The sequence below is a fragment of the Eretmochelys imbricata genome, chromosome 1 (assembly GCF_965152235.1).
Source record: "Eretmochelys imbricata isolate rEreImb1 chromosome 1, rEreImb1.hap1, whole genome shotgun sequence".
NCBI lineage: Eukaryota > Metazoa > Chordata > Testudines > Cheloniidae > Eretmochelys > Eretmochelys imbricata.
In genome coordinates this window covers 166,658,232-166,683,181 of record NC_135572.1, presented here as the reverse complement: position 1 = coordinate 166,683,181, position 24,950 = coordinate 166,658,232, and the positions used below count along the sequence as shown (strand labels likewise).

General features: G+C 40.3%; 1 protein-coding gene across 8 annotated transcripts in view; it reads right to left on the bottom strand.

Annotated features, from left to right (window-relative positions):
- Positions 1–1,332: 1,332 nt before the first annotated feature.
- Positions 1,333–24,950, bottom strand: part of SYNJ1 (synaptojanin 1) — a 105,956-nt gene continuing 82,338 nt past the window's right edge. For all 8 annotated transcript variants that reach the window (XM_077819263.1, XM_077819277.1, XM_077819286.1 and 5 more), the window contains 4 exons: positions 24,807–24,877; positions 17,257–17,365; positions 15,620–15,843; positions 1,333–4,404 (listed from right to left, as the gene is read on the bottom strand). In XM_077819263.1, coding sequence (XP_077675389.1) covers positions 3,550–4,404; positions 15,620–15,843; positions 17,257–17,365; positions 24,807–24,877 — 1,259 coding nt within the window. In that variant the 3' untranslated portion in view covers positions 1,333–3,549. The remainder of the gene's footprint in view (positions 4,405–15,619; positions 15,844–17,256; positions 17,366–24,806; positions 24,878–24,950) is intronic.

Genomic DNA, 24,950 nt, shown 5'->3' with positions numbered 1-24,950 from the left:
CTTCTGCAATATTTTTTCTTGATTTTTAATAAAAGATGTCAATACTTTTTAAAATGGCAGAAGGAAGCCCAGACAGCATGGTACTGGTAACAGTCAAGAGGGTAATTTCAGGGGTTTCTCTTTTTCCAGGCATGTATTGTAAGGCGAGAGTTACCCTGCCTACAGTGGGCAGGGGTGGGGAGTTACCTCAGAACATATATAGAAAGGAATATAACCGTAAAGAAATAGCACATCTCCTAGTGCCCTCAACACACCAGTGGTGGCTGCAGCCATCCAAAGTGATTGCACAGCGGCCAGTCTCAGTCTGGCTATGAAAGGGATCAATGCCCATTAACTGTGAATAGACAAGATCCTGGTGGGAAAAATATCTACACTCCAAACTAAAATAGCTGCACCTCTAAGATAATTTACAAAAGCTTTGAAGGGGTGCCTACCTGATCCAAGATCATTGCAAATTTGGGCACTTACTTTATACTTCCAGATCTGTTAATATACATAATGTAAAGCAATTCACCACGTTACTGTGAAAATTAATTTTCCATGGGTAAAAAGTCTTGTGACTAAGATTATCAGAAAATGACCATATGTTTTAAAAGGACACTACTAATTCAGAAAAGTAGATTTTAAAGTTATCAATTCAAGCTGAATCAGAAATGTAAGAGAATGGAAGAATGATTTGATGGTGAAGGGGCTGTTTAGTGAGGGCAGTGGCTGTTCCTCGTTCAGAAGTAGACGCAATAGCAGCAATGGAAGCTGCTTGTCCTCTGGCCCAGCTAAAAAGCAGCAGCAGGAGGGATCCCTGTGTGGGTCTCTATTTGCGGTCGACATTACCCTTTAATTTAGAAGAGGAAGGGCAGTCCTGTGGTTAGGGTTTTAACCTCGGACTTTGGAGACTGGTCTTCATGTACAACGCTACTGCACCACAGCTGTGCCACAATAGTGCTTTAGTGAAGATGCTATTATGCCAACGGGAGAGCTTCTCCCACTGGGGTAGTTAATCCACCTTCCTAAGAGATGGTAGTTATGCTAATAGAAGCTCCCTTGTCAACATACTGCTCTCCACCCAGAGGGTTAGGTCCAGATAAGTATGCCACCGAGGGGTGTGGAATTTTCACCCCTGGCCTGAGATCCAACTGTCTGCTTTGCCTGTGACCTTGTTTGAGTCACTTATTCTCTGTGCCTCTGTTCTCCCATTGTGAAATGGAGATAACAGTACTTTCCTACCTCACAGGGGTACTGAGAGAATAAATGCATTATAGATCATGAGGCACTCACATACCATGGTAATAGGGGCCATGTAAGTACCAAAAATAAAAGAGAATAAAGATAAACTTCTTAAAGACAGGTATATTTACTTCAGTAATACATTACTGCATTTCACAGGATAGGTATGGAATGTTGTATGCCACCGAGTTTTAATACTGCAGTTTTATAAAGTATACCATCATAAATGTTGTGTGCCACAAGCAATAAAATTGTTACACATTAACAGAGCAATTTACTACGGGGAACACAATTCATGAAAATACGTTTAGCATTTCTAATTTTACTTCAGTATTTTAGTACTTTTGGTAGTAATTATTTCCAGTAATACACATTAGAGTGGTTAGCTATTTGTATTATATATTTTAGCATCTTTTTGTGCAGTATTTTGTCAAACTCCTTAATCCCATGTAAGTGTTGAGGTGCTGCATATTAAGTACATTTTAGACAGCAGTTTGTAAGCACTGTAATTAAATATTCATCAAGGAACATATTTATCACAAAGCTGCAATTTGCACAAGCAAAGTTTCCAAAACAAAATTGTTTTGCTAATGTAAGACTGTACACCAAACCCACCAATCACATAGATATTAATAGCCACAGTTTAAACTAGTTAATTCACATATTGAAGCACAAAGTTTATCACAGGTACTGTGTTTAAAATTTACAAGAACTTTTTAATGACCTGAACAGAAAAAAAGCACAATATAAAACTCACTACTGTAACTTCTATCCAACAGCATCTCCTAATTATACTGTTAAAGGAAGAGTGGATTATTTCTGAATGGAATATTTTGATAGTATTGGAGAATTTAGAAGTAGTATTGTCATATTCTTTTGCTGCTATAAATGTAATGCTAGTAACTATGATTCACTTACAAATGTTGCAAAAATAGCATAAATTGTTTGCTAAGCCAATAAGTGCAGGTGTGTATGGTGGCTCACTCCCAGTACATCTCATAACAAAATTTTGATGCATTCCATTTTTGATGAATGTACACAACTTTTTATATGAAAGTCATGTTATAAAAGATACGGTGAATGGTAAGGAACATTACCATTTCTTTAGCATACATAAAGATTTCTTTAGCAACACTTGTTATTTTAAATTCCTTCAAGATACCAAAATACCACATTTTATGCAAATACCGTGAACTTCAGAAAACTATAGAAACAGGACCAGTTGCATGTTTACAGTATCCTATGTGAAAAGATGTAGCCTCCACTGACTTCAAAGCAGCACCACAAATATGGTGTTTACAACCTCTGGGGGAGGGAAGAATGCTGATTTATCACAAACAGAAGGCTGATAGAACAGTACCGTTCAGCTCAGAGGGCTGCTGCTCTCCTGCTTTCTCTGCTGAAGGCAAGGTTTTGAAACTATAGCAGTTAGTAGAGAGGGATGAAACTGGGCAAAATGGTGCCCAAAACACACTCCTGAAGTCACTGCATAATTGCTTATTTCCTCACCCACATCTTTACAGCGGGAGCCTGGTTTTAAACATCAAAGCAAAAGATGAAAAATGGGATTTATTTTTTAAAGGGTGAAGAGAAAGACTTTTGTAATATTAGTAGTTTCCAATTTCTGGGGGAAAAAAGCCTTTAAGAGAATGATGAATAAATGAATAAAACTGAATATTAAATAGCTATTCTAAGTTTACATCAACAAATGGAGGAAATTAGTAGACAAAAAACTCAATAAATTTAATATTTACTATATTAGTATATGAGGTCTTATTTGTATTTTGAAAGTAACTATTTTAGTTTGTGCCTCAAATTTAAATATAATTAAGTCTTACTAATCTACATAACCTCTGTTATAAATTACTTTCTAAATAGTACCTGTCCACATTCAATATTTTGATTAAACTTTGCTGCTCTTTGGTAAATATTTATAAATATCAGTTACCAAACAGTAAAAAGGGACTGGAGAGGTCTAACAGCTGGAAGTCTCTTGAGCATTTTGAAATTCCTCTGAGAAGAACAGAAATGAAAGTGCTTCATAAACAAAAACTAAATTTCCAAGAGTGTTGTACATTCTATGAGGATTAACGACTAATCCTTTCAATATTACTACATCTAAATTTATACTAATTGTGGACAATTCATTTGTGCACTACCATATATACATATTCAAAATTTGTACACAAACAGTGGTTGCTATGAATAGAGTTAAGGTTCAGTGCATTTGACAATAAATTATTGCACATAGAATAACCTCAATGCCCAATTATTCTTTTGGATACACCTAGCAACAAACTTAAAATCTCTTTTATTTTAGAATGTCTATCTTTCTGTAAAATCTTGTGTTGGTGACACTTTAGGTGCCAACAAGGCAAAAGGATCTGTAGGGGATATAGTCTGGGTTATTCTTGATGGTACAGGAGGTGCAGGTGGTCTTCTTGCTGGCAGCATACAGAAGGAATCAGCAGAATTCCAGTCATTTTCAAAGGTAAAGTCTGAGCCAGGAAATATATCTGGTTCAGTGCCCACTAAATCTGGAAAACCAGTAGGTTTCCTGGAACGGACTCTCTTGAATTCTGTAACACATTCAGAGGACGTCTTCAGTTTTACACTGGAATCCTCCTCTTCCTCAAATGTTACCCATCCTTTCGGTTTTGTATTTTTCACAATAGAAGATTTACTTTGCAAATAAAAATTATCTTCAAAAGCACTGATAGAGAACATAGGCTTGCCTTTACTAGGATTTGGACGATTTAAAGAGGGGAAAGGGTTACAAGCAGCAGGTCCTTCTATTAAAAGCTGTGAAGTTACTTCAGGTTCTTGCATTTCAGTTCTAAACGGGTTTCCAGCATTAACTGTTCTTTCAGTGAAAGGATTTGTGCTGTTCAGTCTGGTAACCAATGAATTTGGAGAACTGCGTACATGTTCCTGGGATTTGCTATAGGCTGGATTAGGAGGCATAGCTGGCATGCAGTTTACAGTATCCAAACTGTTAACATTGCTTTGTGTTGCAGAAGGCAACCAAGTCAACTCCTTTTGGTTTAAAGTTGGAACAGGTGATATTCGAACAGATGTCTGAACCTTTGATGCAGCAAGCAGATTAAATGACAGATCTTCAAAAGGGTCATTGTTTAACTGTGTTTCAAGTTTAATGCCATAGACTCCATTTGCTTTAATCTGTAAAGAAAACAAGGTGTTCAGTAGTAGCATTTCAGTTTGCTTTTAAGATCCTTACCATCTCCCATTTCTCATTGTTCCATTGTGGCAAGAATACAAGCTTTGGGACTTAAACAGAAGCCTCAATGCAGTTTAGTTATAATGTATACAGTGTACACGTAGTAATAATGATTATTTGTTTTCTAGGCAACATTCTTTTAAAAATCCCATTTGCTAAGTGCACAAAGACAAATACCTCCTTAGTTCTTGTAAATAATATAAAAATGTTACTCTTATTTGCTGATGCAACTTGAATACATTTCATGCAACTATCTGAATCAAAGCACTACTGTACACCACATTTAATAAATTATAAAAATTACACTTTACCATTTGAAGAACTGGGGCAAATACGGTATATTCTAAACAAGTGATAACACAGCACAGAAAATGTTTTAAGTGCTATGGGGTCATTGTTTATTCACAATTTATAAAAAGGGTGATGTTATTAATATTTAAGTATCACAATGAATGGAAAATTAGTGTTATTAGTACATATTTTACTTTAAAAAAAGCCTAAATTAAGGTACTCATTTCTCTGCACATGAAGTGATGATCACCAGCCTTTAAAAAAAAAAAGAAAAAGAAAATGTATTTTAAATAGCAAGTTATCATTGTTTAGAATATGACCAAATGAGAATAATAATAATTTTCTCCATGCAACTTCCTCATCTTTTAAAAACTTATGAAAAAACATTCCTTCTTTTATAATTTCCTTGTGTGACCAAGTGTGTACAGTATAACCGTCACATTCTCTCTAACACTATCTAAAAAAGCTCAAATATGAGATTTGTTACATTAATCCTATTATTATGGATAGTTTTATGCTCCATAATTAACTAAAGTGAAGGAATTATGTTCAAGGTTCTTGATTCTCAAATTCATAAGCAACTCAAACTTTTAATATAGCTATGTCAGCCTTAATTTGGAATTTCTAACATGAAAATTATTTTGTTAGTGAAAGTTTTGTTGAATGACGACACTAATTGCAATCATCAACTAAAATTTAGCTTACAAAAAATCTACATTCGTTTATCTCACAATCTCAGTGTTATTTATTTACTATAAGTACTTTCAGGCTGTTCTGACTCCTGAGAATTGTTTTATAAAGCAACACACTCAGTAGGCAGCAATGAACAATTATTGGATCATGTGCTTTATAAGTCTAAGGCCTACTCTACTATTAAAAGTTTTGCCAGTATAGCTACACCAGCAGCTTCTGCCAGTATAGCTTATTCCATTTAGGCAAGCAAAAGAAGCTATACCAGCAAAAGCACTTTTAGACTAGAGCTTTTGCCAGCATAGAAATTTTCCAGATAAATCACACCTCAGCTGACACTGCTCTGCCTGCAAATGTTTCTAGTGTAGATCTGGCCTAATACAGATATAAATTTGTAATTAAAAAATAATGCATCTTGAACTACACTACATAAATTGCAGGAGTAATTTGGGGGAAAAAATCGCATTAGACTACATACATTTACTAACTTTCATGGGGAATGTAGAAAAAATGATAAAGCTAACTATAAGATGAATGTAAGTCAACTACAGTTCAACAGAGTCTGCTTGAGTCCCATGTTGATCAGGCAAATAATTTAATTTTATGATGTCCAAGATCAACTACAACACAATTATTCTTTAATTTTAACTAGAAATATTGAAGTAATGTTGGTCAGAGGTCTTCAAAACAAATCCTTGTCTTTCACTGATTCACATATAAGAACTGAATTTTTTATATGAGTATATTTTACTTCCCAGGATAGCAGCTATTCTATTGTTTAGACTTTGAAAAGGTAAAATCTGTTTCTCATGAAAAAAACTTTCTGAAAGCGTCATCAAGATTAAATTTGAGGTAATGGTTCATGTTACTTCAAAGCTCTATTTTGCTCTACAAAATAAACAAGCTGTGTAAGGCTTTAATTGGTTCATAAAAGATGATGAAGTCAATTTTTCACTATAGTGCTAGCAAATAAAGCTAAGAGACTCCTTCTGTCAATATTCATCTATTAAGAAAGGAAAAAGCAAACTTTATGGCATGACAGTTGTTTTAGTATGTGGACAAGTGGTTTTTAATGTGGATGAGACTGCAGATGTATGAAGCAAAAAAAAAGACTCATACATCTTTTCTGCTAGAAGAGATGGAGATCACATACAAGATTGGTAAGTAATCAGGTACCTGTTACCCTGATGGTTGCTCCTGCTTGTGAAAGAAAAAAAAAAGACATCAAAGGAAAAAATTAGAGGAAAAATCCAAGGTACCTCACCAACCTCAATAATTCTTATTATCCAAAATGTTTTAAATACTATATTACGTGTGAAGAAAAATGTCTGATGTTATGTATACAACAGATACGAGATGAGAATATCAGTGGACTTAATACCCTGTATATTGAATTTTAAAATTTTGTTGAAGTAGAATTTCAGCTGGAGCATAAGATTTTATAAATTTGATCATGAAGACTCAACAACATACTACCTGGTTAATTTAAGTCAGCTATTACTTTGACGTTATCACATCCTATGGAGGAGTCTATGATCATTTTAAAATACTTTTTCCAAGCACTTAGTCCATGTAGTTCATTTAGCAAGAGAGGGCCTATAACAGTTAAATCTCACATTCTATCAGAAAATGTCATTTTACATTTAAAATGATCTGTTTCACCTTAGTTTTAAAGGTACTTTTTTATATTGCAACATTTTGATTACCCCTCTAGTTATAGAACCCATGCAATTAATATTTTTACAGTAGTTAATTTTATAAAGACAGACAACAAGAGTTTTAAGGTTTTCAAATGCACAAAAATTCAGTAATCTTTAATCAGAGAGTGGGATCTGGACCCATAAACTTCCAAAAGACGAACGTCAACTTAATATTTTCAATCCAAAACTCCTTTCAGAAGACTGTATGTTGACAAATAATACTAAATAAATGAAGTAGTCATGGTTTCCACTCTATAATTAAATTCTACAAAGAGAAGAAAAATGAAAGATGAGAACAATACTTTAAGATCAAAATAGACATCTGAAATTTCCGTTGTGATTAATACAGATAATTTTAGAATAACATTTGGTAAGGACATTCACTGCACATATTTCACAAAAAATTTCAAGTTTTAAACTACATCAGAAAGGTTAAAAATAAGGCTTTTGAAAATGACACTTCAGAATCAATATTTAATCAGAACATTTAATACATTCTGCAGTACTTCTTGTGGCAGCTAAGGTGCCTCTATCAGCAGACTGATATCTACTTCTGAATACAGAATTGCAGAAGCTCTGATGTTCTGAGACATTTGTTTAACCATTTAAGTATATTTGTAGAGTCCATTCATACTGTGAAATGGAGATAAACTGTCATAACTACTATGTAAAAAAAAAAACCCTCCAAAAAGTGTGATAATCAAGTTTTGGTTATTTTTAAAACTATTTTTTTGTTGTAAGTTTCCATCAGAGAAGAAAAAAATTAGCAGCCAAAGGTGCTCAATGCAGGGAGTGATTCAGAGGCAGGGAGAAGTGCAGGAGAAGGAAGAGGAAAGGTGATATTTATAGGCTTTCAACTAGAATTTAAAATCTTTAACCCATCAAAGACCTATTCAGCCCTAATCCTAAGCATGCTTAAGCACTGTGCTGAATAGGGATCAATTTAAGCACATACTTAAGTGCTTTGGTGCAACTGCTTTTAAGGTTGACACATTCTTTGATGTGAAAAAATATCTAGAATGTTGACATAAACACAAAGCATTAATTTCCTGTTCCATAAAAAATTTCTTCTAAAAAAATGTTTCAATGCCTATTTGTTGATTTTCAGTCAAAGTAAGCAGTCCAACAACTGAGAATTACTGTACATTTAAGAGACCAAATTCACTGCTGGTGTAAATGGGCACAAGTACACTGATGCTTTTTAAGGTAGTGGAGAATTTGGTTCAGTATCTGATTACTTGGAAGCGATGTCCCTAATTGCTAACATTGATCTTTAGTATTTTATAGCTTAGGGAAGAATTTCAGCCTTCTGTGCATACACAGTGTACTGCAAATGTGCTTTTAATTTTTTTTTAAATAAATGTTTAAAAAGAGAGGGTTACTCACCTTGTGCAGTAACTGAGGTTCTTCTTGATGGTTGTCCCTGTGGGTGCTCCACTTTAGGTGTCTTGGTGCCCAGTGCTTCTTGTTGGAGACTTTTGGTAGCAGTGCCCAGGTTGGCCGTGCTCACGCTGCTCCGAGCAGCTACCCCAGGCGCGCAGCCAACAGCCACCCAGTTCCTTCTCTACCCACAGAAGATCGAGTTGAAACTCCAAACCAGAGGGGAGGAGGGTGGGTAGTAGAGCACCCACAGGGACAATCATCTCGAAGAACCTCAATTACTGCACAAGGTGAGTAACCTTCTCTTCTTCTTCGAAGTGTGTTCCACTTTAGGTGACTGAAGATCAGTGCCCCTTGGTGGAGAGGAGGGGCTTCGGAGCCTATGTATGTACAGTGGAGAGCACCGATAGACTGAAGTGAGCATCTGTAGCTGACTGCTGTTCCAGGGCATAATGTTTGGTGAAAGTATGGGGCAATGCTCAGGTAGCTGCTTTACAAATATCAGTGATGGATACATGTTTGAGAAAGGCTATGGATGTGGACATAGCTCTAGTGGAATGTGTGCGAAGTCCAGAAGGAGCTTTCAAATTGTAATTTTGGTAACATCGCTTGATACAATTAAAGATCCATTTAGAAAGCCTCTGTTTGGAAATGGTTTGGCCTCTTGATCGTTCTGTTGTGGATATGAATAGCCTGGACGATTTTCTGAATGTTTTTGTTCTCTCTACATAGAACACAAGCACTCTGTGGACGTCTAGCATGTAAAGGGATGCCTCCCTGTTGCTGGCGTGTGGCTTGGGGAAGAATACAGCTAAGTAAATGGGTTTGTTGAGATGGAAGAGAGAGGCAACCTTGGGTATGAATTTAGTGCGTGAGCATAGGATTACTTTGTCCTTGAGGAATGTGGTATAAGGTGGCTGAGCCATTAGGGCACCCAACTCTCCCACCCTTCATACTGATGTGATAGCTACTAAAAAGGCGACCTTCATGGATAAGTGTAGGAACGAGCAGGTCACTAGCGGTTCAAAGGGTTTGCCCATGGGGGCACGGAGAACCAGGCTGAGGTCCCACATAGGTGGTCGGGTCCCTTAATGTAGGATAAGTGTTCTCAATAAAAGGGCTTAGTGAGTGGATGGGTGAAAATGGGGAGTCCATCTACCTTGTTGTGAAAGTTGGTGATGGCTGATAAGTGCACTCTGAGTGAGCTAGTCGAGAGGCCTGATTTGAGTGTCAATATGTACTCAAGGATAGTGTGTAACGGGGCAGATTGTGGAATGATTTGCTTGTCTCAGCACCAAATGGAGAATCTTTTCCACTTGTGTGCATATGTTTCTCATGTGGAGTGATGTCGGTTGTTAAGTAGAATGTCTTGGACCTCCTTGGAGCAGTTTGTTTTGAGTTCTGTCATCCATTGATTAGCCATGCCTTGAGACGAAGTGTTGGAATGTTAGGGTGATGCAGGCATCCTGCATCCTGTGTCAGTAGGTGAGGCAGGAGGGGAAGGATTCATGATCTGACAGACATCTGGGTCAGGTAAGAGAACTATGTTTGTCTAGGCCATGTTGGTGTAATCAAGATGACCCTGGATCTGTCTGGTCTGATCTTGTGTAGGATACGACTCAACACGGAGATCGGGGGTAAGGCGTACAGGAGTGGGGCTTCCCACTTGAGGAAGAAGGTGTCTCAGAGAGAGTTATGTCCCAGTCCTGCTTGGAGGCAGTATTGTGGGAATTTGGCATTGTGGGTCGTGGAGAAGAGGTCTATTGAGGGGAATTCCCATTGTCGGAATATAGTTTGCAGAATTTGTGGGTCCAGTTCCCACTTGTGCATCTGTGAGAAGTTCCTGCTGTGGTCATCTGCTGTGGCATTCTGGTTTCCAGGTAGGTAGGATGCCGTGATGTCTACGTTGTTGAAAATGCACCATTGCCAGAGGTGGACTACTTCTGTGCAGAAAAGATAAGAGAGGGCCCCTCCTTGGCGATTTATATAAAACAGTCACCAAGTTGTCCATGAGAATCTGGACAGTTTTGTTGTGGATCGGGGGAGAAAGTGATGATAGGCATTTCGAACTGGTCAGAGCTCCAGTATATTTATGTGGAGATTTGACTCCTGTAGGGACCATCGGGCCTGGATGGTGTTGTGGGCCAAGTGTGACCCCATCCTACCAGAGAGGCATCCGTGGTGATAGTGACTGATGGGGTTTACCTTTGGAAGGGAACGCCTGAGCGGACATTTGTTTGTTTTGTCCACCATGTGAGCGAGTCTTTCACTCTCTTGGGCATTGTAAGCCATCTGTTGATCAAATGTCTGTGAGGAATGTATACAGTGCATTGCCAGGTTTGTAGACTTCTCATATGCAGGCTGGCATGTTTCACGACAAACGTCGTAGCCGACATGTGTCCTAGAAGTTGTAGGCATGTTCTGGCGGACGTTTGTGGACTGTGTCTTACTGTTGTGATTAGGTTTGTTAAGGCAAGAAACCATTGTTGGGGTAGCCATGCTGATGCCATGACACAGTTGAGGTATACCCCTATAAAGTCCAGTTGTTGGGTTGGGGTCAGGGTGGATTTCTGTAGGTTGATTTGTCACCCTAAGTTTGTAAATAGGGTTAGAGTGGCGTGAACTGCCTCGTCGTAAGTCGGTGCTTTTAACAGGCAGTCGTCTACATCGGGGAATATGGTCACAACCTGCGTGTGAAGATGTGCTGCTGCCACAGCCAGTACTTTGGAAAAAACCCTTGGGAGCCGTAGAGAGGCCAAAGGGAAGTACTTTGTATTGATAGTGTAGGTTGCCAAGAGTGAATCGTAAGAGTCTCCTGTGCGTGGGGTGGATATTGACGTGAAAATAAGCATCCTGCAGGCCGAGGGCTGAGAGCCAATCTCCTTTCTCCAATGCCGGAATTATGGTTGCTAGGGTTACCATCTTGAAGTGCTGTGTTGTCACAAACTTGTTTAGTTTGTGTCGGTGCAGAATGGGCCTCCATTCACCTGTTTTCTTCGGAGTGAGAAAGTAATGCGAGTAGAACCCCCGAGCCCTGTGGAACCAGTACCGGTTCAGCACAGCACCTAATTGCAGGAGATGGTGTATTTCCTGCTGTAAGAGGTGCTTGTGAGATCGGTCCCTGAAGAGGAATGGGGGTGGGTAGATGGAATGGAAAGAAAGGGGATGGAATAGCTCAGTGGTTTGAGCATTGGCCTGCTAAACCCAGGGTTGTGCGTTCAATCCTTGAGGGGGCCATTTAGGGATCTGGGGCAAAAATTGGGGATTGGTCCTGCTTTGAGCAGGGGGCTGGACTAGATAACCTCCTGGGGTCCCTTCCAACCCTAACCTTCTATGATTCTATGAATAGCCCTTCTGTATAATCTCCAGAACCCATTTGTCTGTAATGATGATTCTCCAGACTGGGTAAAAGAATGTAAGGCAGTCCCCAAATGGGCTGGGGATTAGAGGTGACTCTGGGATTGGAGAATATGGGGCTATCGTGTCCTTGACCAACACTTCAAAACAATTGCCTAGAAGTGGATGGCTGAGACGTAGACAACTGGTCCCGCGTCTGACGGTGTCTCGTTGGGCGCTGCTTGCAGAATTGATCATAATGTTGTTGAGGCTGAGCGTATGGGTCAGGACGGAATCGCTGGTTGTAGAATCTGCTGTGTTTCTTTTTGTTCACAGGGATATAGATACCAAGCATCTGTAATGTTGTACGAGGGTCTTTCAGGGTGTGTAAGGAAATGTCCGTGCTCTGCAAACAATTTTTGCCCCTCAAAAGTAAGTCCTCTACTGTCGCCTGGACCACCTTGGGGAAGCCACAGAGATGGAGCCATGAAGCCCTCCACATGACAACAGATGTGGTGATGGAGCGAACCGCCATGTCAGCAGAATCTAGAGAAGGCTGCAAGGCAGTTCTGGCGATGAGGAAGCCTTTTGCTATATCGGCTTTATATAGTTTTTTTTGTCAGATGGGATGTGCTCAATAAAAGATGACATCTAAGAAAAAATGTGTGTGTACTTAACCAGTAATGCAGCGTAGTTTGCTATGCGAAACTGGAGGGTCACTGATGAATTGCCTTTCTTGCCGAAGAAGTCTAGACATTTCCAATCTTTATCATAGGGTTGGTTTTGGTTTGATATTGCTTCCCCCCTTGATTAACTGCCTCTACCACCAATGAGTTTGAAGTAGGGTGGGTAAACAAGAACTCAGCTCCTTTAGCCGGCACGTAGTACTTCTTGTCAGATCGCTTACACGAAGGTGGGGCTGTGGCTGGAGTCTGTCCTACAGTTTTTGCTGGGTCCATGATGGCAGCATTAATGGGTAGTGCTAACTTGGCTGACGGAGAAGCTTGCAATATATCTGTCAGCTTGTGTTGAGTCTCTGGTAACTCAGCTAGTGGGATGTCTAATGAATCTGCTACTTTTTAAAATAAATCCTGAGAGTATTTAAAGTCATCTCCCAATGTGGGTGTGTGTGTGTGTGGCATTATTGTGTCGGCCAGAGACGAAGTGAGGATTTGAGTAGGTGGGAGGGGAACATCCTCTGGCCTGTCTGCAGATTCCTCAACTTCCTCCTCCAGCAGTTCTGGGGAAGCCGGAGCAGATGGCAGACACGATTGCTGTGTCCTGGATCTGGATGGATTGGATGGCTGGTTTTTTTGGGTTCTGTATAATGCCCAGGGGTTCCAGTATGCTCACTGCGGCAGGAAGGCCATGGGAGGGGGCACCCACTGTGGGGGTTGCCTATCCACGCCCTGTGGCTGAGCAGGTCCAGGTTTAGGAGAGGAGTGGTGAGATGTGTCCACTCCTGTCTCCACTTCCTCTTCTTCATCACTGGAGAGAGGAGGGGCCAAGCCAGCAGGTATAATGATGACACTTAGCGCCGATCTGGCCGGGGTGCCGTCGGTGCCAAAGAGTGGAGTTCCCGGTGTGAAAGCAGTAAGGAGGTCTGCAGGGCTGACAAACTGCTGCAGTACCAGGATACTCAGTGCCGACAGCGCAGGCAAGCTCAGGCTAGGAACCAGTGTTGTTGGTGCCGCAGACCTGTCATATTGTATTGGTGCAGCAGGTGGCGTCTTAGTGCTGCTCTGTGGCTGACGTTTCTGTTCCCTTCACACCGAGCTATAAGGCTTAGTTTTGCCGCTGCAAGAGTGAGACCGCACACTCCTCGGTACCGGACGATGCCATTGCCTGGTGGCCTGGCGCTCTGGGTGCCATTGGTACCGTGGCAGTTTCTGCAGTCATGGATTGCCTTTTATTTTTTTTTTTTTTTTAAAAGGGGAATTCTGGTGTGGTGAGGAGTGAGAGGCCTTTTTGTGGCTTTGCTAGGACCAGGGTCCTTAGCAGCCATTTTTGAAAAGGACCCCATATCTGAGGCAGCTGCAGGTGACGACTGGAGAGGTGGTGTCCTGGACTCAGGGTCAGAGGCAGGTCAGAGGGATCCCTCCTTCATTAAACGTTTGAATTGGAAGTCCCTGGCCTTTCTTGTCCGTGCTGTGAGTTTCTTGCAATGGGGACTCTTTACCTATCTGGCTTTAAGATTAAACTTAATAAGTTTATGGAGGAGATAGTATGATGGGATAGCATGATTTTGGCAATTAATTGATCTTTAACTATTCATGATAAATAGGCCCAATGGCCTGTGATGGGATGTTAGATGGGGTGGGACCTGAGTTGCTACAGAGAATTCTTTCCTGGGTATCTGGCTGGTGAATCCTGCCCATATGCTCAGGGTTTAGCTGATCGCCATATTTGGGGTTGGAAGGAATTTTCCTCCAGGGCAGATTGGAAGAGGCCCTGGGGGTTTTTCACCTTCCTCTGTAGCATGGGGCATGGGTCACTTGCTGGAGGATTCTCTGCTCCTCGAAGTCTTTAAACCACGATTTGAGGACTTCAATAGCTCAGACATAGGTGAGAGGTTTTTCGCAGGAGTGGGTGGGTGAGATTCTGTGGCTTGCGTTGTGCAGGTCAGACTAGATGATCATAAAGGTCCCTTCTGACCTTAATATCTGTGAATCTATGAATCTATGAGTAAAGTCTCTCTCTCCCAGGCAACGGACACACTGCGAGTGGCCATCTGTCACTGGTATTGAGAGTCTGCATGTCAGACAGCACTTGAAACCTGGCGAGCCAGGCATGTCCGAGGCTAGCTGAATAAAGAATGGGAATAGTCCCAGTCTAATTCCTCTTCAGGGACTATCAGCCTGAGGCGGGGAGAAAAACAGAGAGGTTTTCTTTTTTTTTAAATGGGAAACGAAAGAAAAATGAAGGGAGATTAACAATGAGGGAAATTAAACTGAGAAAAGGGCAGAGAATAAAAGCAATATGAAAGTAGATAAGGGTGCGGCCAACCAGGGCACTGCTACCAAATGTCTCCAACTAGAAGTGCAGGGTGCCACAATATCTAAAGTGGAGCACCCATAGGGACAGTCCTCGAAGAATTATTGCTTTTCTTAAACAAAGGGTTTGTTTTTAAATGATACTTTAGCTAGTACACAGAACAGAGCATTCAATGTTACTGAATTAAAATGGCAAATTATTTTGGAGTATTGTATATTTTAATGAACACCATGAATTAAACAGAATAAATGTACTTTAGTTAAAATTAGGACTCAGCTTTCCCACCTTGAAATGAATTAGCTCCAGTATGAAGCTCCAAGTATTTCTGTGCAAGATTTAGAGAGATCTCTTAAGAAAAAGTATCTATTAAGTTGCCCAGTCTGTAAGGTACACATTTGTGTTATTGTGAAATGTATTCAATTTTGGAAAACATTTTTTCATATAAAGGTACAAGATTACAATTCTATTGTTACATGACAAGATGTAAGAACACGTAATTTATATTTTAGGTAACTATCAAAATGAAAAATTCTCAAGAAATTAAAAAAATAATATTCAGGGTTTACATTTTCAGTATACAAGGACAATATAGAATCACCTAAGTGTTATCTTACTGCTGTGCTGTTATCCTGCTGTGCTTAGGTATCAGAAGTTTAATCATTAATGGTACTTTTTTTTTGTTCTGGGGCTTTTCTGTGATCTGTGATGTTAAGTCAAGGTAGGCTGCGTTAAGGCACAACACTAAAATATTCAGTTGTACACTTACTTGCTGTTGTGAAGTAACCGATTCTGAAGGCAAGCTGTGGGATGACCTACTCCGAGGAGGTGGTTGCGGTGGTGCTTCCAGATTCTGTGGAGGAGTTGTCTGAGATGTATGCATCATCATAGGCATAAGAGGCTCCTGCATTTTTTGAACAGATGGTGGCTGAATGGTGGGTTGAAGAGGAACTACGGCCTGAGGCTTAAGTGGTTCAGGAAGCAAAGGTGACACTACAAATACATTTACAATGCATTTTATTAGAAATATATTCTGGATGTTTTCTCCATAAAAATGATTAATAAAATAGATATCTAGATAACTAAGGTCAAACATAAAATGTATTTTGAAAGTCACTGTTGTACAGATGTACACTCTGAACAATACATATTTAAGACAGTTTTATCAGTCAGTTTAGGATGGAGGTTGAAGGTGGTCCCATTGAAAGTCAATTGGTCGTGTGCTCCTAAATCACTTAGGTGCTTTTGAATATCCCAAGATAACACTAGTGGTGCAGCCATCAGGAGCACCATGCTACCACAACACACAATGTGTTACATATTCCTCTTGGCACATTAAAAGTTACTTGTGAAATACATCTAAGGTAGGAGGTAGTACTATTTCCAGGGCAAAATGAGGCAGCACACTTCTTAAGTATTTTCCCTCTAAAAGCACATTACACTTGAGGCACCATGATCTACACTGGCTGCTAGTTTATTTCTAAGTGCAGTTTAAGGCATTAGCTGCTGACTTAGATTATTCCATGCATTATGAGTAAGGCTAAGTTTTAGTCATGGATATTTTTAGTAAAAGTCATGGACAGTGAACAAAAATTCACAGCCCCTGTGACCTGTCCATGACATTTACTAAAAATACCCATGATTAAAAATTGGGGTGGGGGTGGGGGTGGTGGACAACGGCCTTCCTGGGGGCCCCACGGGTGCTGGGGGAGGGTGGCGCGCAACCTGGGACTCCTACACCCCAGAAGTGGTGACATTTCCCTTGCTCAGCTCCGTCCTAGGCGAAGGCATGGCCAGGAAGCTCTGCACACTGCTTCCACCTGCAGGCACTGCTCCCGCAGCTCCCATTGGCCCTGGTTCCCGGCCAACAGGAGCTGTGAAGCCAGTGCTCTGGGCGGAGGCAGTGCATGGAGTTGCCTGGCCATGCCTTCATCTAGGATGGAGCTGAGTGAGGGGATGTCACCGCTTCCAGAGAGCCCCCCAGGTAAGTGCTGCCCAGAGCCCGCCTCACCTTGTCCCATGCCCCTTCCCCCACAACTCTGCTTCCGGGGAAGGGGGACACCGGGGCCCAAGACTGCTCCAGCAGCGGCCGGTGTGACTGGCGCAGGGGCTGCCTGAGTTGCCTTTGAGCCAGGCGCACTGGCTACTGCAGAAATCATGGAGGTCATGGAAAGTCACATAATCCGTGACCTTCGTGACAAACTCACAGCCTTAATTATGAGGAATGGCCATACATTATTACATGAAAGAATCGTCTTGCTTCACAGAAAACTGATGGCTTTTTCAGTTGGAAGCAAATCAAAGGTAAGGGTGGGACATGTTTGGATAGGGTAAATAAGGCAGCCAACCTAGATTTGCCATTAAACAGTAGATTACATTTCCTTTTCTTCTAAAGTATAGCATTACCTCTTGGCGGTTCAGCTGGCTTGGTTTGGGTTTCAAGTGTTGGCCTCCCCACAGACGGACGGACATGGCTTTGTGGTGCACTAATAACTCCAGCTCGGGGTGGAACAGTCTGAAATAATAATTGGTAAAAATAAAATACTTTAGCTATACTTCTGGAACTAACATGATCTCCTGCTGAATGACTGATTATTTTTTTTGTATTGCAGCCATGCCAAGGGCCCCCAGTCATAGACCAGAAGCTCTACTGTTCTCAGAACTGTACAAACACGTAACAAAAAGACAGTCTTTTACCCAGAGAAGTGGGAGTCACATAGGTGGCTTAAAACCTTTGTTCTTCTGTCTCAAGAAATATATGTTCATGTCATTCTGAAAGTAGTAGTAGTTTTGTCAGAATTGGTAAATTGCTAATAAAAATTTGGTGGAGTTGAAAACCACTCAGAGGTCATTTCTAAACAGAAGCAAAGGAGTACTGCAGGATGGGAAATGAAGAATCACCATTTTCCGGAATCAGAGATACTCTGGGATAGAAAAGACCTAACAAGCAATCATTGTAAACCATTTATACAGCACTATAAAAGTTTACCAAGCCCTTTACAAACCCCAGTAATAATGCATTCCATGCCCCGAAGACCTGTGATGTGCAGTGCAGAAAATGTTATGCTTGACATGGGATTTATTCTTTAGAACCCATTTTTGCAAATCTTACATGTAGGTACAGTGTCTCCAGGAAGGATGGGGACATTCTGCCTAACCAAAGAGTGCCAGTAAATATGTAGGCTATTGGATATCCTTTTTTGATGAACTTGTAGAGCAGAGCATTAAAGGAGAAATATGAAACTATTCCAAAGAGGAATTTAATTTGAAAGAACACACATGCCTATAAACTGCATGTGGTGTGAGTCATGCTACCAAGAATGGATACCAGAAGAAAACGAATGATCATGTAAAGCAAATCTGTCCCCAGTTTATCCATGGTTGCCAATCCTCCTGTGAGATTTAACAACAGTGAGAATGTCCCAGGGACGTTTCTGGAAAAACTTATACACATAATTCCTCATACAAACTGTGTCTTTAAAAAAAGAAGAAGAAGATATCACCCTTGATCTAGCCTAATACATTTACTAGATTTAGAAGACAATGTTTAATGGCCCTGGTCCAGTATACCTGGGTTAAGTCCATCTGACTTTTAAATGCTTTAAGCCACCAAGCATCAAAAAATCAAAAACACGTATAGTTTTCTTCCTTTTGACTGCCAAGTGGCAAAAAAACAAAACAACAACAAAAACCCAAAACCCACACCCAAAAAACCCAAGGTAGTTTTTAGAAACAAGTTTTGTTAGAATAAAACTCATCCCAAGAAACATGCCCACTTCTTTTCCTTTGGATGTTTAGGAACTGGATATTTAGGATGATATTCTAAGATCTATAAAAGAAGTTGTTTTCCTTAGGAAACCTATATAGGCTCCTCTGAATCAAAACAGAATAGAAATAAAGGCTGAAGCCGTCCTTAACACCACACAGTATTCGTGAAATAAGCAATAATAGGACACTGTGGCGGTCTCTAATTCTGTAAGTCTTATAGCAGAAATAACTGCTGCCAGAAAGGCCGTGTAAATCAAGGAAAATAAGGAAATTGAGCTCTGAGATTTGAATGATTAATGGGTTAGGGCTCTAAGAACCAACTAGTTTTGGACTGAAGTTCAGATGGTGGTCTTTAAGAAATCCTTCACATACAGATAGGAAGGGATGAGATTTGGTTTGTTTTACTGAATTATGCCAGCAATTGCCAAGATGTGGACCTTCCAGGAATTGGCCTTTAGCCCCAAATTTAATTCTTTTTGAAAAAGTGGTACAAAATGTTAAATTTTGATCTGATTTATTCCATTTCCTGGAATAGGAACTATTGGTGGAATCTTTGCTGGGTGCCAGCCAGTTTTAACAACTTCTTTGGAGTATCCCTTTTTGGTTAGTAATGGCAATAGTCTCATGTCAGCGCCAGAAAAGGGACAGGAAAAGATCTCTCCCATGGCTCAAATTGTTTCTGTTTCCTCAGAAATGGAAACAGCCAGTTTAACACTTCTGATGGAACAATGAAGGCCAGATTGTTGAAAAATTACCTCAAGATCCTTGCACTAGTCAGGTCTGGGGCAGCAGGAAGGTTGTTTCAGTAGTAGTTGTCCAGGAAAAACAACAACTGAAGATTGAAAATAACCTCTGCTTTCTCTTGGCAGGGTCTTTGCTTTCTCACTAGCTAATGTGGTATGAAGGGCATCCACAATGAGGTATCTACATTTCTGGTTTTGTGGAGGATAGATGACTCAGATTCAACTTTATGATTAGCAAGGACTTTGCCTCAATGGTTTCTCCCCAACACATCTTCCTTCTGGTCAGTAGCTAGGCCAGATTTTCCTAGATGCGAAAGCTGATGGAAGCCTTCATCAAGTAGTTGCTGAACCGACTAGAGGGGATGCCATTTTAGATTCGGTTTTGGTGAGTAGCGAGGACCTCATAGAAGAAATGCTTGTAGGGGACAATCTTGGTTCAAGTGATCATGAGCTAATTCAGTTCAAACTGAAGGGAAGGATTAACAAAAATAAATCTGCAACTAGGGTTTTTGATTTTAAAAGGGCTGACTTTCAAAAATTAAGGAAATTAGTTAGGAAAGTGGATTGGACTGAAGAACTTATGGATCTAAAGGTAGAGGAGGCCTGGGATTACTTTAAATCAAAGCTGCAGAAGCTATCGGAAGCCTGCATCCCGAGAAAGGGGAAAAAATTCATAGGCAGGAGTTGTAGACCAAGCTGGATGAGCAAACATCTCAGAGAGGTGATTAAGAAAAAGCAGAAAGCATACAGGGAGTGGAAGATGGGAGGGATCAGCAAGGAAAGCTACCTTATTGAGGTCAGAACATGTAGGGATAAAGTGAGACAGGCTAAAAATCAAGTAGAGTTGGACCTTGCAAAGGGAATTAAAACCAATAGTAAAAGGTTCTATAGCTATATAAATAAGAAGAAAACAAAGAAAGAAGAACTGGGACCGCTAAACACTGAGGATGGAGTGGAGGTTAAGGATAATCTAGGCATGGCCCAATATCTAAACAAATACTTTGCCTCAGTCTTTAATAAGGCTAATGAGGATCTTCGGGATAATGGTAGCATGACAAATGGGAATGAGGATATGGAGGTAGATATTACCATATCTGAGGTAGAAGCGAAACTCTAACAGCTTAATGGGACTAAATGAGGGGGCCCAGATAATCTTCATCCAAGAATATTAAAGGAATTGGCACCCGAAATTGCAAGCCCATTAGCAAGAATTTTTAATGAATCTGTAAACTCAGGAGTTGTACCGTATGATTGGAGAATTGCTAACATAGTTCCTATTTTTAAGAAAGGGAAAAAACGTGATCCAGGTAACTACAGGCCTGTTAGTTTGAGATCTGTAGTATGCAAGGTCTTGGAAAAAATTTTGAAGGAGAAAGTAGTTAAGGACATTGAAGTCAATGGTAAATGGGACAAAATACAACATGGTTTTACAAAAGGTAGATCGTGCCAAACCAACCTGATCTCCTCCTTTGAGAAAGTAACAGATTTTTTAGACAAAGGAAACGCAGTGGATCTAATTTACCTAGATTTCAGTAAGGCGTTTGATACCATGCCACATGAGGAATTATTAGTTAAATTGGAAAAGATGGGGATCAATATGAAAACTGAAAGGTGGATAAGGAATTGGTTAAAGGGGAGACTACAACAGGTCCTACTGAAAGGTGAACTGTCAGGCTGGAGGGAGGTTACCAGTGGAGTTCCTCAAGGATCAGTTTTGGGACCAATCTTATTTAATCTTTTTATTACTGACCTCGGCACAAAAAGTGGGAGTGTGCTAATAAAGTCTGTGGATGATACAAAGCTGGGAGGCATTGTCAATTTAGAGAAGGACCGGGATATCATACACGAAGATCTGGATTACCGTGTAATCTGGAGTAATAGTAATAGGATGATATTTAATAGTGAGAAGTGTAAGGTTATGCATTTACGGATTAATAACAAGAATTTTAGTTATAAGCTGAGGATGCATCAATTAGAAGTAATGGAGGAGGAGAAGGACCTTGGAGTATTGGTTGATCATAGGATGACTATGAGCCGCCAATGTGATATGGCCGTGAAAAAAGCTAATGCGGTCTTGGGATGCATCAGGAGAGGTATTTCCAGTAGAGATAAGGAGGTGAGACCTCACCTGGAATACTGTGTGCAGTTCTGGTCTCCCACGTTTAAGAAGGATGAATTCAAACTGGAACAGGTACAGAGAAGGGCTACTAGGACGATCCGAGGAATGGAAAACCTGTCTTATGAAAGGAGACTCAAAGAGCTTGGCTTGTTTAGCCTAACTAAAAGAAGGTTGAGGGGAGATATGATTGCTCTCTATAAATAGATCAGAGGGATAAATACCGGAGAGGGAGAGGAATTATTTAAGCTCAGTACCAATGTGGACACAAGAACAAATGGATATAAACTGGTCATTGGGAAGTTTAGACTTGAAATTAGACAAAGGTTTCTAACCATCAGAGGAGTGTAGTTTTGGAATGGCCTTCCAAGGGAAGCAGTGGGGGCAAAAGATCTATCTGGCTTTAAGATTAAACTTAAGTATCTATGAATCTATGTGGATTGAAGAGATCTCAGAACTGATTATCTCCTGCCTAGGACATGGGGATCTAACCTAAGTGCTGACTTGGTGGTAGGCTATTGAGTTCTTGTGCTGTATTGATAATGGAAGAAAACTTTGGAGTTATTTGCAGCAAAGGCAAAAATTCCCTTCAGTACCTCTTAAGAGGAGATCTATGCAGGCTAAGGTCATGTCTACACAGTAGGGTAATGTGCACTACAGGGGTGTGATTTCTAAAGTGCATTAACATATTAAACCTTAATTGTTCCATGTAAACTCCGCAGGTATGCACTAATAGTTCTCTAGCGCTCTTTAACATAGTGCTGTTTCAAAGAATACTACCTAAAAATTCCCTAGTGCGCACCAGTAGTCTATGTGGACCAATTAATGCATAAAATGTGAGAGTGCTTTAGAAGTCACACTCCCACAGCGTGCATTGTCCTACCATGCAGACATGCCCTAAGCAATTTCTCAGGACTGTTAGCCTTGGCCTCTGTCTTGTCAGTCATTTTGGGGGCCTATCCAAGGAGGAGCACTGCTGAGGTACCTTAGAGAAGGGAGACAACATTCTCTAATAGACAGCGAAAGCCCAAGGAGTCAATTTAGACATGTAAGTACATTTTCAATTTTGCTGCCTTTCGTTTTGTTTAGATAAAGTGCTGTAAGTATCCAAGAATCTAAGGAGACAGAGCTTAACTCCAAAGCCAAAAAGTGATTGGTCTGGATCTGCCTCCCTCCTCATCAGTTCACTAGGAAATAGAATGTATTGGCAGACACCGATACAGAAAAAAACATCTTAACCCCCTTTTATCTCCAAGCATTTTGTAAACGGCTCTTTTGGTGGAATTCCCTACAACTTCCTATAGAAGACCAAAATATAGCCTAAGTGATTTTTATTTTCAAAAATATTTCTTTATATCTAGCCTAAATTCCCTTTAACAAGTTCATTCCGTAACTTCTTTCTTTCACAAACTGATGGACACTTAATGCCTCAAACGCACACAAAAATATTCTATCTAGAATATGCTACTGCAGTTTATTTTCCTCTGAAACTGCTATTGTTGTGATTGCAGTGAGGAACAAACAGAAGGAGCAGAGATCTCCTAAGCAACAGAGCTCCCATTTTTCATGCAAATGTCCTAATAAATACAAGCCTTCCGCAACCCAGTAAATACTATATAGGTTCTTCCTAGGATATTTTGCAAAGCATTGTGAGACGCATCAGCAAAGCTTTAAACAATTATTTCCAATATTTGTAGACAGCTATCACCTCTTAGCAGTCTTTTTAACAAAATGTATATGTTGTGGCAAGGCATCTCCTTTGCCTTGTTGGGCTCAGCATCTTCCCCCTTTGTCAGGGTGCGGTGGTTGTGGTGGAAGGACCTGGAGTAAATCAGTTTCACGAAGGAGAGGTTTTATTCTTCACTTGGGTATTCCCCCCCCAATATTTACAAGGTAGGCTTCAGAGTAGGCCATGGGAGTAGTACTCTTCAGCCAAACCAAAGAAAAATTCACACTAGAACAAGGGAATACCTTTTCCTGCCCCCTCTCTGGGATGTTGCCTTGTGATGCTAGTGCCAGTTCTTCCCCAAACAGGCAGTTAGCTAGCTTGCTTGCTGGGAGGAGAGACGCTTTACACCCAGGAGAAGCCTTTTCTCCCTGCTGCAGATCGTGTCTCATCTCTTCACGTCTTTCTCACCAGAAGAAGGGTTTTTAAAGGTCACAGGCAGGCCTTAACTGGACTCAGGCATCCCTAGTTGACCTGAGGTAGCCTCTTTTCAGCTCATGGAGAAAAGAGCTTTTACCATTCTAGTACGGATTCCACCACTCTTACCGCTGTGCAGTCTGACTTTGCCACAATATCTAAAGCCTTTTAATTTTTCCCCATAGGCAACTCTTGGAAAAAGTATTTGCCAACTCACTGCTGGTGAATGGGACAGAGCAGTCAAGTCCCTCTCACAGTTAGGTGGCTTCTGGGGCAGGTGTGAAGAAATGAAGAATTTGCAAGTATTCATTTTCCCTTCTAGGAGCCAGAGATGCGGGTTGCTTCAAATTTATCTGAAACCTACCACCAGCTATGGGCTGAGCTTCACCCTTGAATGTCAGTTGTTGCTCCAACAACAATTTTTCACATCAGCCTTTGGTTAGCAAGTTTAGTCCTTTGACTACTAGCTCTCAAGCTTTCCTGCTCATAGGTCATTCCATCCAATTTTGATCATATTTATTGCGCTTTTCTTGACCCTCTCTCTATTTTTTTTTTATTTCTTACTTGTAGAGAAGTAACTGAACTACTGAAAACTGTATGCAGTATTTCAATTTGGTCACACTAACACTGCACAAAGAGGAACAAAAGGCTACTGTTCATTCAACCAAGGCCCTCACAGTAATACAAAGATCCCAGGCAAAGTGTTAAGATTGATTAAAATCAAGGTACAACAACCATTATACATCAATTAATTGTAGACTTCAGAATGCACATAAGCCCTGATAAATCCTATCCTTCCAAACCATCTCATTTTAAACAAGAGTATAAAACATACAAAATAACTATAAAGTGTCTGATTCTGCTTCACACATTGTGTCATTATTTAAAAGTGGCCATAAAATGCAATCACTCTTATTTGATAGAGTTTTACATATACTTTGCATGTGTAATTTACTATATAAGGTCCAAGGCAATACACAGTCAGCTCAAAATCTTTATTGGTGTATTTACAGTCTGAACACAGTAGGAATATGATTTAAGATTTTGTCTCCTCACACAACTTGTAAGATATCGACTCAATTTTACATATCTCTCGTCCATACCACCATTCATAAGAAAACCTCTCAACTAACTAATACAGTGTAAAAACTTCAAAAGGAAAATTCTTTAAAGTTTGAATGCCTACCGGTCTGGCTGCACTATATCCAACAGTTCCTGTGCTTGTGAATCCAGCTGAAGGTGGAGGTTGACTACGAACTGTAACAAAGCCATTAGAGACCATTGATTTAGGACATATTTCTAAGTTGAAATTTTCTGTAATATAATTAAT